The following is a 19763-nucleotide window of genomic DNA, read 5'->3' on the forward strand; positions in this document are numbered from 1 at the left end:
ATTGCCGGAAGAAATATCAACAACCTCAGATATGCAGATGACACAACCTTGATGGCAGAAAGCGAGGAGGAATTAAAGAACCTTTTAATGAGGGTGAAAGAGGAGAGCGCAAAATATGGTCTGAAGCTCAACATCAAAAAAACCAAGATCATGGCCACTGGTCCCATCACCTCCTGGCAAATAGAAGGGGAAGAAATGGAGGCAGTGAGAGATTTTACCTTCTTGGGCTCCTTGATCACTGCAGATGGTGACAGCAGTCACGAAATTAAAAGACGCCTGCTTCTTGGGAGAAAAGCAATGACAAACCTAGACAGCATCTTAAAAAGCAGAGACATCACCTTGCCGACAAAGGTCCGTATAGTTAAAGCTATGGTTTTTCCAGTAGTGATGTATGGAAGTGAGAGCTGGACCATAAAGAAGGCTGATCGCCGAAGAATTGATGCTTTTGAATTATGGTGCTGGAGGAGACTCTTGAGAGTCCCATGGACTGCAAGAAGATCAAACCTATCCATTCTTAAGGAAATCAGCCCTGAGTGCTCCCTGGAAGGACAGATCGTGAAGCTGAGGCTCCAATACTTTGGCCACCTCATGAGAAGAGAAGAATCCTTGGAAAAGACCCTGATGTTGGGAAAGATTGAGGGCACTAGGAGAAGGGGACGTCAGAGGACAAGATGGTTGGACAGTATTCTCGAAGCTACCAACATGAGTTTGACCAAACTGCGGGAGGCAGTGGAAGACAGGAGTGCCTGGCGTGCTATGGTCCATGGGGTCACGAAGAGTCGGACACGACTAAACGACTAAACAACAACATTTGGCTGCAGCTCTTTAAGTCCTGCAGAGAGAGAGAGAGAGAGAGAGAGAGAGAGAGAGAGAGAGAGAGAGAGAGAGAGAGAGAGAGAGAGAGAGAAGGGCCTCTGCTGCTGCCGCCCTCCCACGCCTTCACCAGGCGCAGAAGTGGCTTCAGAGGCTAGTCCTTTTGCTCAGGAGGGAGGCAGGGTGCGTGCACACCAAGGCACGCACATGCACCACTGCACCAGTGTGCGTGAGCAGAGATGGAACTTCCTTCGCTGCGTTCTCGCCCCGGAGCCAAAGACGACTGTGCTCGGCCGAGCCAGCTTGAAGGGGGGGGCGGCGATGGCTGGGGGAAGCAGCCTTGCTAACCCAGCGCAGGATTTGGAAATTTTGCCATTGTGCCATTAACAGAGAGGGAGAAGGAATCGATCGAATCTGATTTCTTTTGTTGTCCAAAGGAAAGGAAGTGAGGAAGCATGCGTACGCCACCTATGCTGGCGATTGTTAATATTAGTAGTAGTATTGTAGTAGTATTAATGTAGGTCTGACGATGGAATGCTTTGGCAGCTATAGAACAGGGGGGAACATCGTACAAATCTGTAAAAACTCAAGAGTAAAATGCCCAAAATGCTCTTGGTATTACGGTATTTTTTTGTATCTATTAAAACAATCACATTGTGGTAGGTAATCAAGTTGCTCACTTTTTGTAATGGGCTATCATCTGTTTAGAAGCATTGTGCATGATAATTTAAACAGTTTGTTTGTTTTTGAAGACAACACTTTTTGCATTGCTCTGTAGTTCATGTAAACTAAATCAGTTACGTGAGTTTATTAACACTCAGTACAGAAACAATGTACCGCAAGTGCAGCAATACAGCTATAAAAAGTGAACAGAAGGGAATTGTTCGCTTAAATACATTTATATACCACTCTGTAACTCTGAAATCAATATAACAAAATGAAACCACAATAGAAAACTGACAAAGAAATAGTTTAAAACTCAGAACTTTAACAGTGTGGAAGAACAAGAAAGCTTTTGCTTATTACCCCAAAGATGCCAGGTGAGCCTCCCTGAAAAGAGCTCCACAGGCAGGAAGTCAATGCTGCTCGTTCTTCCCCGCCAACCCCGACTGCCTCCTTAGCTCCCCCTCCAGCACCCCCCTCCCAGCCTTTTAGAGGAGGAAAACCAGGGGAAATTTTCCCCCCCATTTTCCAGCCATTTTCCTCCTCTAAAAACTAGGAACACAAAAGAGCTAAAGTTCTCATGTCCAATCAGTCACTTTCAGATCCTGGGAGTGGCGTCCTTCAAAGCAGCTTGGGAACTCCTAATCTCCTCCTCTCTTCCTTACGTTTCTGACCCTGTGCTGTTGCGGAGACGGGGCTACCACTTTCCCCTCCCCTCCTGAGCTACTGAGTCGCTGCTCCTGCTCTCTAGCGTCCGAGACCCCTTCCTCCACCATACTGAGTGCTTGCCTGTCTCTACTGCATGACGTTGCAGGACTTCCCTGGTGCTGCTCGGACCCCTCAACATCTCAGAGCCCCTGCACCACTCTGCTGGGCTATCTGCTGGCTCCTGGTGGTCACCTGACACGTGTGTTCGGCACATGTGTGACCACTGACATGCATGCAGTTTCCAGCACTGAAAAGGGAATGGAATGGGGGCGGAGCAGACTTACACACACCCCACTGATGCACATGGGGACAAGGAACGCAACTCCCACACAAACAGGGAGTTGCTTGTATACAACCATGAATGGTGGCAGAGTCTAGAGGCAGCATAGAGTGCATTGTACCACTGCCGACTGTGGCAAGGAAAAACCAGTTTTCAAAATGTTCCTCCATGTTAAAAAGGCCCTGCACATAAAAACCTAGTGCATCAGGGAGCAAGCTGGGCTAGAACCATTCTTCCTGATGTGCTAGATTTTTACTTGCCCAGAGGATTCTCATTTTAAAAAATTAAAAATGAATCTGGGAAAATAAAAATGGCAGGTCTTGCACCTTCAGTTTGAAAAGGTGCAGGCCAGTCTCTCACCACACCCAGCTACGAGCATAAGGCAGGCTATGCACTCGGGACCACTAATCACTGCTCCTGTGCTGCGTATGTGGTTTTAAAAAACACTGCCCAGAAAGCTCTCCCATCCATGATGTTCAGCAATTCGTCAACCCATGTGGAATCTGGAAGATGCTTGCCACAGTTGTGAAACACCTCAGTGTTTTCTCTCTCTCTTTATCAGTGATGGCTTGTTTCCACTGGCATTAAAGAGGCAGAAGGCAGGGAGCTCAACAGTCAATGACAGGCAGATCCAACTGATGCTAATTCCCCCCCCCCCCGCCTTCCTTCCTTCCTTCCTGCTGAGCTCTACAAGGGACATCCTAAGACTATGGAGGAAGCCAACCAGCTGGCCACTCCCCAGATTGGTGGCAAGTTGAGGGCAGGTGAGGTAGGCACTGGCTGAGGGTAAACCAAAGTTGGGTCACCTCTTCTGCCAACTCTTACACCAGGAGAACCTACACTGAAGTGTGCTTTTCCCGCACTCGGTGCAGTGATGGGTCCTCCAGTGCTTGATGAGGTTGGACTTCCAGCTGAAGCTCTCCCCGCACACAGAGCACCGGCAGGCTTTCTCCCCGGAGTGGGCTCTCTGGTGCACCTTCAGGAAAGCTCGCTGCTGGAAGCACTTCACGCAGTCCGAATCGCACCGGTGAGGCTTCTCTCCCTGATGGTTCTTCTTGTGCGTCAGGAGGTCGATCCAATGAGAGAAAGGTTTCTTGCAATCCTGACACTTGTAGATCCTCTCGCCAATGTGGACCCTCTCGTGGGCAACCAAGTCCAAACTATCGCCGAAAGACTTCCCACAAAAGGAGCACTCATACACTTTCTCCGCTTCCGGTGGCATTTTCCGGTCTTCTGGAAGGGGAGCGTTCCAATGGAGGCTGATCCCATTCTCTTGGCCTCCTTTTCTCCCCTCAGTGCTCAGGAGGTTCTCAGGGAAGGTCCTCCTGGGTACATTTTTAGCACCTTCCCCACAAAGCAGAGCTAGGTTAGGCTTGTTCTCTTGGAAGCTGTCAACATGCTGCCGAGTCTCGGGAGTCTCATCTACTTTGGGACCCCAAAAACATTCCCCCACGGCAATATCCAGGCTTTCTCCCCGGAGTGGGCTCTCTGGGGCGCCTTCAGGAAAGCTCGCTGCTGGAAGCACTTCACGCAGTCCGAATCGCACCGGTGCAGCTTCTCTCCCTGATGGTTCTTCTTCTGCGTCAGGAGTCTCGGGATTCTCCTCCACTTTGGGACCCCAAAAACATTCCCCCATGGCGATTTCCAGGGGTGTCCTACTGTGGCTCATTTGCTTAGGTGTTCCTTGCCAAAAGGTCTCATCCGACTTGAGCGCTCCGTTGCTGTTTCCTGAAACAAACAAGAGAAATGACATGAGAAGGAGAGAGTGGGAAGGAGCCTTCAATTTTTGAAAAATAATAATAATTAAAACTAGTGTTCAGCTGATCAGTTGGTTAGATCAGGGGTAAGGAAACTGTGGTCCTTATTTGTAGTAAGGATAAAAAGCTTACTGGGAAATGATATACAATGAATTGAAAAGGATGTTTAAAATAACGTTTGTAAAAAAAAACCACACACACACACACACACACACACACACAGAGAAGCTTTTCTCTTGGAAATAATAGGGACAGAACTACCTAAATTGTATACCTCCATAGTTAAGTCAGCCTGTAACAGTATTTATCTTAGATCCAAATCTACGTAAGATGCATTAACAACAGCACCTGTCAACCAAGGGACAAGACATCCTTACCCAGAAACATTACATTTGCATAATTTTCCAGCATCACTTCCTTGTAGAGAGCTCTCTGGCAGGGGCCCAGGAGATCCCACTCCCCCTTGCTGAAATACACGGCCACCTCCTCAAAGGACACCAGCCGCTGAAAGGAAAAGATAGATTCTAATGTAGATAAAATAATAAACATATATATATATAAACATCTGACATATATAAACATCTGACATGGCTCCCAGCGTGAAAATAAAAGGGCTAACCTGGTAGCTTTATTGCTCTTGCTATTATTAAAAATGATATTTATTAATGACTTTCTACATGCAGTGGTGCCTTGGTTCTCAAACACCTTGGTTCTCAAACGCTGAAAACCTGGAAGTAAGTGTTTCGGGTTTTGAACGTTTTTCAGAAGCCAAACGTCCAATGCGGCCATCAGTTATTATTTCCGGGGTGCCTGCACTAATCAGAAGCTGTGCCTTGGTTTTCAAACATTTCGTAAATGAAATAGACTTCCAGAATGGATTAAGTTTGGCGCTTTTGTTTTTGCTATATATTTTGCATTTTTGTTTTTGAGGCTTTTTCGGTTAATTTGTTTTTGTGACTGTGTGGAACCCAATTTCACTACTGATTGATTGATTGATTGATTGTGTGACTGCGGAAATGGATAAAATACCCCCATCGAAACAATGACTATTATCAGTGCAGGTAGGGAAAAAAATAGATTTTAATTTTTATCATCTACAATACTATCTTATTTATTTTATAGTACAGTACAATGATTATTGATTTCATTTTATGGATCAATGGTCTCGTTAGATAGTAAAATTCATGTTAATTTGCTGTTTTAAAAAGTGTGGAACCAAGTGCGCCTTGGTTTTGGAACGTTTTGGTTTTGGAACAGACTTCTGGAACGGATTAAGTTTGAGAACCAAGGTATCACTGTACATCCTGAGGTATTGTACAAAACGTGATGCAAAGTGGACACCGATGGCAGAGAGCTTTGCAAAATCTAGCTAGGAAAGCTTTAATTTTTTTCACGCAAGAGACACGGTACAATTCATAGCTTAAGTTGGGTCACCTAGACATTTTGTAGCAGCAGCAGCAGCAGCAGCCAAAAAGGGGCAGCACACGTTTCCTGCAAATCTTGCAGCTCAACACAGAGGGAGGCACCCAGGCTGTGCCCCACAAGGAGCCTGCCCCTTACCTGAGATGGGTCCATGGCAGAAGTTTCCACTCCAGCTCCAGGAAGGGATGATCCACATTGGGCCTCTGATGCCATTGCTCTGTCATGGGGGGTAGAGGGAGAGAAAGAAGAGGTAAACCAGGCCATCTCTGGGACATGGCTGGAAGGAAAGCCCCAAACTGGGGGCAACTGAGAAGTGGAGTTATTCACATTTCAGCTGAACGGTGAGGGCAAGACTTTCAACCTTTTGTTTCATGGCTTTTGGACCACATAAATAAAAAGCATTTCACTTTGCCCTCCTTTTAATTTATTCCATACTAGCTGTACCAGGCCACGCGTTTCTGTGGCTCAGTCTGTAAAATGGAAAAGAAAGAAAAGAGAAAGCGTACGTTTCTAAACTGCAGCTTGGGAACTCCTAATCTCCTCCTCTCTTCCTTACGTTCCTTACGCATTGTTGCGGAGACCACTTTCCTTACCCCTCCCCTCCTGAGCTACTACTGAGTCACTGCTCCTGCTCTCTAGCGTCCAAGACCCCTTCCTCCACCATACTGAGTGCTTGCCTGTCGCTACTGCATGACGTTGCAGGACTTCCCTGGTGCTGCTCTCCCTGGTGGTTCTTCTTGTGCGTCAGGAGGTCGATGCGATGAGAGAACCGTTTCTCGCAATCCGGACACTTGTAGATCCTCTCGCCAATGTGGGCCCTCTTGTGGGCAACCAAGTCCAAACTATCGCCAAAAGACTTCCCACAAAAGGAGCACTTATACACTTTCTCCGCTTCCGGTGGCATTTTCCGGTCTTCTGGAAGGGGAATGATCCGATGGAGGCTGATCCCATTCTCTTGGCCTCCCTTCCTCCCCTCAGTGCTCAGGAGGTTCTCAGGGAAGGTCCTCCTGGGGACATATTTAGCACCTTCCCCACAAAGCAGAGTTAGGTTAGGCTTGCTCTCTTGGAAGCTGTCAACATGCTGCCGAGTCTCGGGATTCTCCTCCACTTTGGGACCCCAAAAACATTCCCCCATGGCACTTTCCAGGGGTGTCCTACTGTGGCTCATTTGCTTAGGTGTTCCTTGCCAAAAGATCTCCACAGACTTGAGTGCTCCGTTGCTGTTTCCTGCAACAAACAAGTGAAATGACATGAGAAGGAGAGAGTGGGAAGGAGCCTTCAATTTTTGAAAAATAATAATAATTAAAACTAGTGTTCAGCTGATCAGTTGTGTAAGATGTTGTTACGGCTACTCTCGAGTAACGACTCTCCTCATCCTTGTCTTTTAAAGCGTTTTTATTGGTGCTCTTTATTTACAGTGTATTGAGCCATCGCATGCACGTCTTCTCATTCCATCTCAGAATCCGGCACTGCCCCTTTTCGCGACCGGGACCAACATAACAGCTTAGGCACAGTGAATCTCCTCCCTTTTCTCCTCCTCCTAAGTTCCGGTGTCGGGGGAAAGGGCCTGCTTTCCGTCTTTTCCCTCTCCCCCTTTCCCGTCTCTCTCTCTTCCTGCCTGTGGAGCAAGGGCTCTCCCATGCTGTCGGAGACCTGGCTCTCTGTCTCCCTTTCCTGACTGGCCCCTTCAGACCCTGTGCTATCCTGGCTGCTTGGGGACGAACTGCTCCTGATGAGAGGGGGAGGTTATCTGTATTCTCTCCCCCTTACAAGTTGGTTAGATCAGGGGTAAGGAAACTGTGGTCCTTACTTGTAGTAAGGTTAAAAAGCTTACTGGGAAATGATATATAATGAATTGAAAAGGATGTTTAAAATAACGTTTGTATAAAATTAAAAAAAGAGAAGCTTTTCTTTTGGGAATCATAGGGACAGAACTACCTAAATTGTATACCTCCATAGTTAAATCAGCCTGTAACAGTATTTATCTTAGATTCAAATCTACGTAAGATGCATTAACAACAGCACCTGTCAACCAAGGGACAAGACTTCCTTACCCAGAAACATTACATTTGCATAGTTTTCCAGCATCACTTCCTTGTAGAGAGCTCTCTGGCAGGGGCCCAGGAGATCCCACTCCCGCTTGCTGAAATACACAGCCACCTCCTCAAAGGACACCAGCCGCTGAAAGGAAAAGATAGATTCTCTACTCAGAAATGAACTCTGATGTAGAGAAAATAATAAACATATATATAAACATCTGACATATATAAACATCTGACATGGCTCCCAGCGTGAAAATAAAAGGGCTAACCTGGTAGCTTTATTGCTCTTGCTGTTATTAATAATGTTATTTATTAATCACTTTCTACATACAGTGGTACCATGGTTCTCAAACGCCTTGGTTCTCAAACACTTAAAACCTGGAGGTTTTGAAAGTTTTGGGTTTTGAACGTTTTTCAGAAGCCAAACGTCCAATGCAGCTATCAGTTATTATTTCCGGGGTGCCTGCACCAATCAGAAGCTGAGCCTTGGTTTTCAAACATTTCGGAAGTCAAATGGACTTCTGGAATGGACTAAGTTTGGCTCTCTTTTTTTTTGCTATATATTTTGTGTTTTTGTTTTTGAGGCTTTTTTGGTTAATTTGTTTTTGTGACTGTGTGGAACCCAACTCCGCTACTGACAGATTGATTGATTGTGTGACTGCGGAAACGGATAAAATACCCCCATCGAAATAATGACTATTATCAGTGCAGGTAAGAAAAAAAATTGATATTAATTTTTATCATCTACAATACTGTCTTATTTATTTTATAGTACAGTATTTTATAGTATAGCACAGATTATTGCTTTCATTTTATGGATCAATGGTCTCGTAAGATAGGAAAATTCATGTTAATTTGCTGTTTTAGGGGCTGTTTTTAAAAGTGTGGAACAGATTAATCCGTTTTGCATTACTTTCTGTGGGAAAGTGCACCTTGGTTTGGAACGCTTTGGTTTTGGAACAGACTTCTGGAACGGATTAAGTTTGAGAACCAAGGTATCACTGTACATCCTGAGGTATTGTACAAAACGTGATGCAAAGTGGACACCGATGGCAGAGAGCTTTGCAAAATCCAGCTAGGAAAGCTTTAATTTTTTTCACGCAAGAGACACCGTACAATTCATAGCTTAAGTTGGGTCACCTAGACATTTTGTAGCAGCAGCAGCAGCCAAAAAGGGGCAGCACACGTTTCCTGCAAACCTTGCAGCTCAACACAGAGGGAGGCACCCAGGCTGTGCCCCACAAGGAGCCTGCCCCTTACCTGAGATGGGTCCATGGCAGAAGTTTCCACTCCAGCTCCGGGAAGGGATGATCCACATTGGGCCTCTGATGCCATTGCTCTGTCATGGGGGGTAGAGGGAGAGAAAGAAGGGGTTAAACAGGCCATCTCTGGGACATGGCTGGAAGGAAAGCCTCAAACTGGGAGCAACTGAGAAGTGGAGTTATTCACATTTCAGCTGAACGGTGAGAGCAAGACTTTCACCCTTTGGTTTCATGGCTTTTGGACCGCATAAATAAAAAGCATTTCACTTTGCCCTCCTTTTAATTTATTCCATACTAGCTGTACCAGGCCACGCGTTTCTGTGGCTCAGTCTGTAAAATGGAAAAGAAAGAAAAGAGAAAGCGTACGTTTCTAAACTGCAGCTTTGGAACTCCTAATCTCCTTCTCTCTTCCTTACGTTCCTTACTCATTGTTGCGGAGACCACTTTCCCATCCCCTCCCCTCCTGAGCTACTGAGTCACTGCTCCTGCTCTCTAGCGTCCAAGACCCCTTCCTCCACCATACTGAGTGCTTGCCTGTCGCTACTGCATGACGTTGCAGGACTTCCCTGGTGCTGCTCTCCCTGGTGGTGGTTCTTGTGCGTCAGGAGGTCGATCCAATGAGAGAAAGGTTTCTTGCAATCCTGACACTTGTAGATCCTCTCGCCAATGTGGACCCTCTCGTGGGCAACCAAGTCCAAACTATCGCCGAAAGACTTCCCACAATAGGAGCACTTATACACTTTCTCCATTTCCGGTGGCATTTTCCGGTCTTCTGGAAGGGGAGCGTTCCAATGGAGGCTGATCCCATTCTCTTGGCCTCCTTTTCTCCCCTCAGTGCTCAGGAGGTTCTCAGGGAAGGTCCTCCTGGGTACATTTTTAGCACCTTCCCCACAAAGCAGAGCTAGGTTAGGCTTGTTCTCTTGGAAGCTGTCAACATGCTGCCGAGTCTTGGGAGTCTCATCTACTTTGGGACCCCAATAACATTCCCCCATGGCACTTTCCAGGGATGTCCTACTGTGGCTCATTTGCTTAGGTGTTCCTTGCCAAAAGGTCTCCTCAGACTTGAGTGCTCTGTTGCTGTTTCCTGAAACAAACAAGAGAAATGACATGAGAAGGAGAGAGTGGGAAGGAGCCTTCAATTTTTGAAAAATAATAATAATTAAAACTAGTGTTCAGCTGATCAGTTGGTTAGATCAGGGGTAAGGAAACTGTGGTCCATACTTGTAGTAAGGTTAAAAAGCTTACTGGGAAATGATATATAATGATTTGAAAAGGATGTTTAAAATAATGTTTGTAAAAAAAACACACACACACAAACAGAAGCTTTTCTTTTGAGAATCATAGGGACAGGACTACCTAAATTGTATACCTCCATAGTTAAGTCAGCCTGTAACAGTATTTATCTTAGATCCAAATCTACGTAAGATGCATTACCAACAGCACCTGTCAACCAAGGGACAAGACATCCTTACCCAGAAACTTTACATTTGCATAATTTTCCAGCATCACTTCCTTGTAGAGAGCTCTCTGGCAGGGGCCCAGGAGATCCCACTCCCCCTTGCTGAAATACACGGCCACCTCCTCAAAGGACACCAGCCGCTGAAAGGAAAAGATAGATTCTCTACTCAGAAATGAACTCTTATGGAGATAAAATAATAAACAGATATATAAACATCTGACATGGCTCCCAGCGTGAAAATAAAAGGGCTAACCTGGTAGCTTTATTGCTCTTGCTATTATTAATAATGTTATTTATTAATCACTTTCTACATGCAGTGGTGCCTTGGTTCTCAAACGCCTTGGTTCTCAAACGCTGAAAACCTGGAAGTAAGTGTTTCGGGTTTTGAACGTTTTTCAGAAGCCAAACGTCCAATGCGGCCATCAGTTATTATTTCCGGGGTGCCTGCACTAATCAGAAGCTGTGCCTTGGTTTTCAAACATTTCGTAAATCAAACGGACTTCCAGAATGGATTAAGTTTGGCGCTTTTGTTTTTGCTATATATTTTGCATTTTTGTTTTTGAGGCTTTTTCGGTTAATTTGTTTTTGTGACTGTGTGGAACCCAATTCCGCTACTGATTGATTGATTGATTGCGTGACTGCGGAAATGGATAAAATTTGTTGTTGTTGTTGTTTAGTCGTTTAGTCGTGTCCGACTCTTCGTGACCCCACGGACCATAGCATGCCAGCCACTCCTGTCTTGCACTGCCTCCCGCAGTTTGGTCAAACTCATGTTCGTAGCTTCGAGAACACTGTCCAACCATCTTGTCCTCTGTCGTCCCCTTCTCCTAGTGCCCTCAATCTTTCCCAACATCAGGGTCTTTTCCAAGGATTCTTCTCTTCTCATGAGGTGGCCAAAGTATTGGAGCCTCAGCTTCACGATCTGTCCTTCCAGGGAGCACTCAGGGCTGATTTCCTTAAGAATGGATAGGTTTGATCTTCTAGCAGTCCATGGGACTCTCAAGAGTCTCCTCCAGCACCATAATTCAAAAGCATCAATTCTTCGGCGATCAGCCTTCTTTATGGTCCAGCTCTCACTTCCATACATCACTACTGGGAAAACCATAGCTTTAACTATACGAACCTTTGTCGGCAAGGTGATGTCTCTGCTTTTTAAGATGCTGTCTAGGTTTGTCATTGCTTTTCTCCCAAGAAGCAGGCGTCTTTTAATTTCGTAACTGCTGTCACCATCTGCAGTGATCAAGGAGCCCAAGAAAGTAAAATCTCTCACTGCCTCCATTTCTTCCCGTTCTATTTGCCAGGAGGTGATGGGACCAGTGGCCATGATCTTGGTTTTTTTGATGTTGAGCTTCAGACCATATTTTGCGCTCTCCTCTTTCACCCTCATTAAAAGGTTCTTTAATTCCTCCTCGCTTTCTGCCATCAAGGTTGTGTCATCTGCATATCTGAGGTTGTTGATATTTCTTCCGGCAATCTTAATTCCGGCTTGGGATTCATCTAGTCCAGCCTTTCGCATGATGTCCATGGAGTTTTCTTGGCAGGGATACTGGAGTGGCTTGCCAGTTCCTTCTCCAGGTGGATCACGTTTAGTCAAAACTCTCCACTATGACCTGTCCATCTTGGGTGGCCCTGCATGGCATAGCTCATAGCTTCTCTGAGTTATTCAAGCCCCTTAGCCACGACAAGGCATTGATCCATGAAGGGGAATGGATAAAATACCCCCATCGAAACAATGACTATTATCAGTGCAGGTAGGAAAAAAATTGATTTTAATTTTTATCATCTACAATACTATCTTATTTATTTTATAGTACAGTACAATGATTATTGATTTCATTTTATGGATCAATGGTCTCGTTAGATAGTAAAATTCATGTTAATTTGCTGTTTTAGGGGTTGTTTTTAAAAGTGTGGAACGGATTAAAAAGTGTGGAACCAAGTGCACCTTGGTTTTGGAACGTTTTGGTTTTGGAACAGACTTCTGGAACGGATTAAGTTTGAGAACCAAGGTACTACTGTACATCCTGAGGTATTGTACAAAACGTGATGCAAAGTGGACACCGTTGGCAGAGAGCTTTGCAAAATCCAGCTAGGAAAGCTTTAATTTTTTTCACGCAAGAGACACGGTACAATTCATAGCTTAAGTTGGGTCACCTAGACATTTTGTAGCAGCAGCAGCAGCCAAAAAGGGGCAGCACACGTTTCCTGCAAACCTTGCAGCTCAACACAGAGGGAGGCACCCAGGCTGTGCCCCACAAGGAGCCTGCCCCTTACCTGAGATGGGTCCATGGCAGAAGTTTCCACTCCAGCTCCAGGAAGGGATGATCCAGATTGGGCCTCTGATGCCATTGCTCTGTCATGGGAGGAGAGGGAGAGAAAGAAGGGGTAAACCAGGCCATCTCTGGGACATGGCTGGAAGGAAAGCCTCAAACTGGGAGCAACTGAGAAGTGGAGTTATTCACATTTCAGCTGAACGGTGAGAGCAAGACTTTCACCCTTTGGTTTCATGGCTTTTGGACCGCATAAATAAAAAGCATTTCACTTTGCCCTCCTTTTAATTTATTCCATACTAGCTGTACGCGTTTCTGTGGCTCTGTCTGTAAAATGGAAAAAAAAAAGAGAAAGCGTACGTTTCTAAACTGCAGCTTGGGAACTCCTAATCTCCTCCTCTCTTCCTTACGTTCCTTACGCATTGTTGCGGAGACCACTTTCCATTCCCCTCCCCTCCTGAGCTACTGAGTCACTGCTCCTGCTCTCTAGCGTCCAAGACCCCTTCCTCCACCATACTGAGTGCTTGCCTGTCGCTACTGCATGACGTTGCAGGACTTCCCTGGTGCTGCTCTCCCTGGTGGGTCTTCTTGTGCGTCAGGAGGTCGATGCGATGAGAGAACCGTTTCTCGCAATCCGGACACTTGTAGATCCTCTCGCCAATGTGGGCCCTCTCGTGGGCAACCAAGTCCAAACTATCGCCGAAAGACTTCCCACAAAAGGAGCACTTATACACTTTCTCCGCTTCCGGTGGCATTTTCCGGTCTTCTGGAAGGGGAATGATCCGATGGAGGCTGATCCCATTCTCTTGGCCTCCCTTCCTCCCCTCAGTGCTCAGGAGGTTTTCAGGGAAGGTCCTCCTGGGGACATATTTAGCACCTTCCCCACAAAGCAGCAGGTTAGGCTTGCTCTCTTGGAAGCTGCCAACACGCTGCCGAGTCTCGGGATTCTCCTCCACTTTGGGACCCCAAAAACATTCCCCCATGGCACTTTCCAGGGATGTCCTACTGTGGCTCATTTGCTTAGGTGTTCCTTGCCAAAAGATCTCAACAGAATTGAGTGCTCTGTTGCTGTTTCCTGAAACAAACAAGAGAAATAACGTTTGTAAAAAAAAACCACATACACACACGTTTGTATAAAAACAACAACACAGAAGCTTTTCTTTTGGGAATCATAGGGACAGAACTACCTAAATTGTATACCTCCATAGTTAAGTCAGCCTGTAACAGTATTTATCTTAGATCCAAATCTACGTAAGATGCATTACCAACAGCACCTGTCAACCAAGGGACAAGACATCCTTACCCAGAAACTTTACATTTGCATAATTTTCCAGCATCACTTCCTTGTAGAGAGCTCTCTGGCAGGGGCCCAGGAGATCCCACTCCCCCTTGCTGAAATACACGGCCACCTCCTCAAAGGACACCAGCCGCTGAAAGGAAAAGATAGATTCTCTACTCAGAAATGAACTCTTATGGAGATAAAATAATAAACAGATATATATAAACATCTGACATATATAAACATCTGACATGGCTCCCAGTGTGAAAATAAAAGGGCTAACCTGGTAGTTTTATTGCTCTTGCTATTATTAATGTTATTTATTAATCACTTTCTACATAGAGTGGTGCCTTGGTTCTCAAATGCTGAAAACCTGGAAGTAAGTGTTTCGGGTTTTGAACGTTTTTCAGAAGCCAAACGTCCAATGCGGCCATCAGTTATAATTTCCGGGGTGCCTGCACTAATCAGAAGCTGCGCCTTGGTTTTCAAACATTTCGGAAGTCAAATGGACTTCCTGAATGGATTAAGTTTGGTGCTTTTGTTTTTGCTATATATTTTGCGTTTTTATTTTTGAGGCTTTTTCGGTTAATTTGTTTTTGTGACTGTGTGGAACCCAATTCCGCTACTGATTGATTGATTGATTGATTGTGTGACTGCGGAAATGGATAAAATACCCCCATCGAAACAATGACTATTATCAGTGCAGGTAAGGGGGGGAAATTGATTTTAATTTTTATCATCTACAATACTGTCTGATTTATTTTATAGTACAGTACAATGATTATTGATTTCATTTTATGGATCAATGGTCTTGTTAGATAGTAAAATTTGCTGTTATTTTGCATGTTAATTTGCTGTTTTAGGGGTTGTTTTTAAAAGTGTGGAACGGATTAAAAAGTGTGGAACCAAGTGCACCTTGGTTTTGGAACGCTTTGGTTTTGGAACAGACTTCTGGAACGGATTAAGTTTGAGAACCAAGGTACCACTGTACATCCTGAGGTATTGTACAAAACGTTAATTTTTATTATCTACAATACTGTCTTATTTATTTCATAGTACAGTATTTTATAGTATAGCACAGATTATTGCTTTCATTTTATGGATCAATGGTCTCGTTAGATTGTAAAATTCATGTTAATTTGCTGTTTTAGGGGCTGTTTTTAAAAGTGTGGAACAGATTAATCCGTTTTGCATTACTTTCTGTGGGAAAGTGCACCTTGGTTTTGGAACTCTTTGGTTTTGGAACAGACTTCTGGAACGGATTAAGTTTGAGAACCAAGGTACCACTGTACATCCTGAGGTATTGTACAAAACATGATGCAAAGTGGACACAACAATGGCAGAGAGCTTTGCAAAATCCAGCTAGGAAAGCTTTAATTTTTTTCTGCAGGACTGTAGATATCACGCAAGAGACACCGTACAGTTCATAGCTTAAGTTGGGTCACCTAGACATTTTGTAGCAGCAGCAGTAGCAGCAGCAGCAGCAGCAGCAGCAGAAAAGGGGCAGCACACGTTTCCTGCAAACCTTGCAGCTCAACACAGAGGGAGGCACCCAGGCTGTGCCCCACAAGGAGCCTGCCCCTTACCTGAGATGGGTCCATGGCAGAGGTTTCCACTCCAGCTCCAGGAAGGGATGATCCAGATTGGGCCTCTGATGCCATTGCTCTGTCATGGGAGGAGAGGGAGAGAAAGAAGGGGTTAAACAGGCCATCTCTGGGACATGGCTGGAAGGAAAGCCTCAAACTGGGGGCAACTGAGAAGTGGAGTTAATATTTCAAGAAATATAAGCCATACCCCGAAAATAAGACATAGTAATAGGCACAGCAGCAATGCTGGTCGCGGCAGGAGAAGGAGGGGAAAAAAATAAGACATCCCCTGAAAATAAGCCAGTGTAGTTTTTTTGTGGAAAAAATAAATTTAAGACAGTCTTATTTTCGGAGAAACACGGTAGGAGTTCGAAAGCCCGTTAAAGATAAATACAGTGGGAAGGTAAACGGTGTTTCCATGTGCTGCTCTGGTTCACCAGAAGCGGCTTTGTCATGCTGGTCATATGACCTGGAAGCTGTATGCCAGCTCCCTCGGCCAATAACGCGAGATGAGCGCCGCAACCCCAGAGTCGGTCACAACTGGACCTAATGGTCAGGGGTCCCTTTACCTTTACCTATACAATATTTTTTGTTGTTCCATTCTCTGTGTAGATATAGAGATTGTCTGGTTTGCCAACTCTAGAACACGCAACATATAATTGTCCACGTGAGAAGCAATCTGTGTCTAGATCTATACTGCATAATACTAAAGATTGGCCTTGAGATTTGTTGGTGGTGTTAGGATTCGGCATAAAATTCGGTTTAATTGATATGTATTTGTATAATTGGGAAATAATTGATGTAATATAATTGTGTTTTAATTGGAAAATTTAATAAAGAGAATTTAAAAAAGAGAGAGATTTGTTGGTGGTGATTGCAAACGCCAATCTAATTGGGAATGGTGACCGAATCGATCTGCTACTGCTTCATTCGATTTAGAATTGCGTCGTGAACAAAATTACAACACGGTTTATCTTTTGTCATATGTGCAATCAAATATTCCTAGGCTAACGCTTGAGTAGAAAGCCATTTACGATCAAATAATGCAAACTATCAATAACAGGATTGGAGAAATCTTCTTTTTAGATGCGCAAGGAAGAACTGGTAAAACGTTCCTAATTAGATTGATTCTGGCAGCAATTCGATCCCAAAATGACATAGCCTTAGCTCTTGCATCGTCTGGAATAGCTGTGACATTGTTACCAGGTGGAAGAACTGTTCATTCCGCTTAGAAATTGCCATTGAACATACAATTCATTGAAACTCCCACGTGTAACATTTCCAAAGCATCCGGCATGGGAAAAGTATTGCAGAAATGCAAACTTATTGTTTGGGATGAATGCACAATGTCACACAAAAAACCACTTGAGGCTCTTGATCAATCATTGCAAGATTTACGTGGAAACACCAGACCTTTTGGGAACGCATTAATATTGCTTGCAGGAGATTTCAGACAAACATTACCTGTAATTCCTTGATCGACGCCATTGCTGACCACGGAGTTGTGTTTGTCGGTGATCTGCTGTTTCTCGTTGACGTCTTTCAGCCACTCTCAGCCTGTCGCGATTTGAAGCGGCAGAACGCTCTCGTCGTGCTCTTAACCTTGCATTCTCAAGTCTGGCTGAACGTCGCTCTACTGTTTCCTCGGCACGTTTTTGAGCCACTCTTCGTCTTTTTCGCTCATTTGCTTTTGCCCGTTCTTCCTCCGTTTGATTTGCAATTACTCGTCGCTTTGTTTCCGCATTACGAGTATGATGACCTAAGTTTGATCTTCTGCGAGACATTATTTTGATGAACTAAAGCAAAGCAGATCGATTGCACTGAAAAAGAAAAAAGAAAGTTATAACAAAAACATATAAAACTGCAAAGCATTAAAAAAGGAAAAAACATGAACTAAAAAAACAAAGGGAAAAAATAGAAAATACTAATGAAATATTTCAATTCAAATGCAGATCAATCAACATAGCTCAATTTCACTGCCAACTGCAATGAAAAATAAGAAAAACAGTTTAAAAAGGAATGAAAAACAATGAAAGAAGAAGAAAAATAATAATATACTCACGAAATGAACAGTATGCTAAACGACACATCGTAAATCAGAACATTGAATAGGAAACGTTAAATATTTAGTATAGCGTGTGTTGCTTTTACTTCCAACCGATGGCGCTGTTTTTTTAAAAAAACATGTTTTTAAATGTCACAGGTGTGACATCTATATAATAGTTGGTATATAAAAACACGTGTGTATTCGAGTAGGAATATAAAAACGCGTGCATTCGAATGAAACGTGTCAAAATTTCAAAGCAATCGGTGAAGAACTTTCGGAGATTAAAGATTTTGAACAAACGAACAGTTACATTTTTATTTACAGTGGTACTTCTGGTTAAGAACCTAATTCGTTCCGGAGGTCCTTTCTTAACCTGAAACTGTTCTGTTAGCTAATGGGGCCTCCTGCTGCCACCACGCCACACAAGCACGATTTCTGTTCTTATCCTGAAGCAAAGTTCTTAACCTGAGGTTCTATTTCTGGGTTACCGGAGTCTGTAACCTGAAGCGTCTGTAACCTGAGGTACCAAACCACTGTAAATAGATTGTCCTGCCAGGGACTATTTTTTTTTCTCTCTCTCTCTCTCTCTCACACACACACACACACACCCTCAATCAATCCAAACATATTGATGTCGTATTTTATCCACTCCTGTTTCTACAAAGCCCTCCCATTCCCTCAAGCCTAGAGGCAAACATTGAAAACTTTCCCACGTGCAAAGGAACATAAGAAGCTTTTTAAAATATATATATATATATATACAAAAGCACAGGTGGAGTGGGGAGGGAGTAGGTATCTAATTTGAGGGTATTCACAACATGTATCTGGGGTTGTGAGCATCAACATTTAATGATGATGATGATGATGATATACCCCCCCCAATCTGGCCGGGCCTCCCCGGGTACATTTTATAAATACTGATTATGAGTGGTGGTGGGGTGGGGTGACAGAGGGAAAACCCTTTTTTCCAAACCCACCACCACCCAAGGGCCTTTCCCTTTGAAGGTGACGCGGAATCTACAACTAATTCAGAATGCGGCAGCTAGACTGGTGACTGGGAGTGGCCGCTGAGACCACATAACACCGGTCTTGAAAGACCTACATTGGCTCCCAGTATGTTTCCGAGCACAATTCAAAGTGTTGGTGCTGACCTTTAAAGCCCTAAATGGCCTCGGTCCAGTATACCTGAAGGAGCGTCTCCACCCCCATCATTCTGCCCAGACACTGAGGTCCAGCGTTGAGGGCCTTCTCGGTAGTGGCGCCTGCCCTGTGGAATGCCCTCCCATCAGATGTCAAAGAGAAAAACAACTACCAGAAATTTAGAAGACATCTGAAGGCAGCCCTGTTTAGGGAGGCTTTTAATGTTTAATAGTTTATTGTATTTTAATATCCTTCTGGAAGCCGCCCAGAGTGGTTGGGGAAGCCCAGCCACATGGGCAGGGTATAAATAATCTATTATTATTATTATTATTATTATTATTATTATTATTATTATTATTATTATTATTATTACTACTACTACTACTACTACTATTATTGAGAGGCTTCAAAGAGACTCGTGCAACTGTTGGGGGCGCTTCCTTTTGCAGCTGGATTTAGGCGCATCAGCCTCAACCATTAAGACGACTCCCCTCCCCTCCCCTCCCCACCGCCGCCCACCGCGTGGCACCTCGTCGCCTCTGCCGTCTCCTGTCCGCCGCTCCTCGCCTCGGAATCCCAACGACGAGCCTCTTTCCCGGTTTCAAAAATTCCTGCCTCTCTAGGAATCGCAGCTCAGTTTGTTTAACCCTCGCAGGGCTGCATCTCTCAGCTCCTCCCTGAGTGGAAGGCGGCGCTCTGCGCGCACGTCGTTCTTCGTTCCGGATGGAAAGCAAAGTTGCAGGGTTGTGGTTGCTTTTGGTGCATTTATGCATACAATTTATGCATCCGGCAAACCAGGGAGCAGCTCAGCCACAAATCATATATGTGCAAACAGATGGTAATTGAACCCAAAATTATAAATGAAAATATAATATAATGATTATTATTTGTCTCATTTTTTCAAACATGTTAACAAATAAAGGAAAGAAATGTCTGTCTCTTACAATACAGTACTACATAAATATATTCAATCTTGACCCCCCCCCCATCCCATCTATTTGGGATCTATTATCCCATCTTTGGATCTATTATGTT

The 19763-nt window shown here is 44.4% G+C and overlaps 1 protein-coding gene across 7 annotated transcripts in view; it reads right to left on the minus strand.

The window, feature by feature from the left end:
- Nucleotides 1–19358, minus strand: part of LOC118080247 (zinc finger protein 250) — a 33903-nt gene extending 14545 nt beyond the window's left edge. Inside the window, exons 1-14 of one of the 7 annotated variants that reach the window (XM_060269997.1) lie at nt 19258–19358; nt 17006–17361; nt 15542–15620; nt 13980–14106; nt 13205–13751; nt 12681–12759; nt 10420–10546; nt 9482–10031; nt 8946–9024; nt 7698–7824; nt 6321–6870; nt 5782–5860; nt 4599–4725; nt 899–4192 (exon numbers count right to left, since the gene is read on the minus strand). In XM_060269997.1, coding sequence (XP_060125980.1) covers nt 3267–4192; nt 4599–4725; nt 5782–5860; nt 6321–6870; nt 7698–7824; nt 8946–9024; nt 9482–10031; nt 10420–10546; nt 12681–12759; nt 13205–13751; nt 13980–14106; nt 15542–15620; nt 17006–17325 — 3717 coding nt within the window. In that variant the 5' untranslated portion in view covers nt 17326–17361; nt 19258–19358 and the 3' untranslated portion in view covers nt 899–3266. Of the gene's footprint in view, nt 1–897; nt 4193–4598; nt 4726–5781; nt 5861–6320; nt 6871–7697; nt 7825–8945; nt 9025–9481; nt 10032–10419; nt 10547–12680; nt 12760–13204; nt 13752–13979; nt 14107–15541; nt 15621–17005; nt 19192–19247 lie in introns of those variants that run through there. The other 6 variants (XM_060269999.1, XM_060269998.1, XM_060270000.1 and 3 more) reach the window with 6 other exon arrangements.
- Between the last annotated feature and the right edge of the window lie 405 nt (nt 19359–19763).

This window comes from Zootoca vivipara, chromosome 2 (assembly GCF_963506605.1).
Source record: "Zootoca vivipara chromosome 2, rZooViv1.1, whole genome shotgun sequence".
Classification (NCBI taxonomy): Eukaryota; Metazoa; Chordata; class Lepidosauria; order Squamata; family Lacertidae; genus Zootoca; species Zootoca vivipara.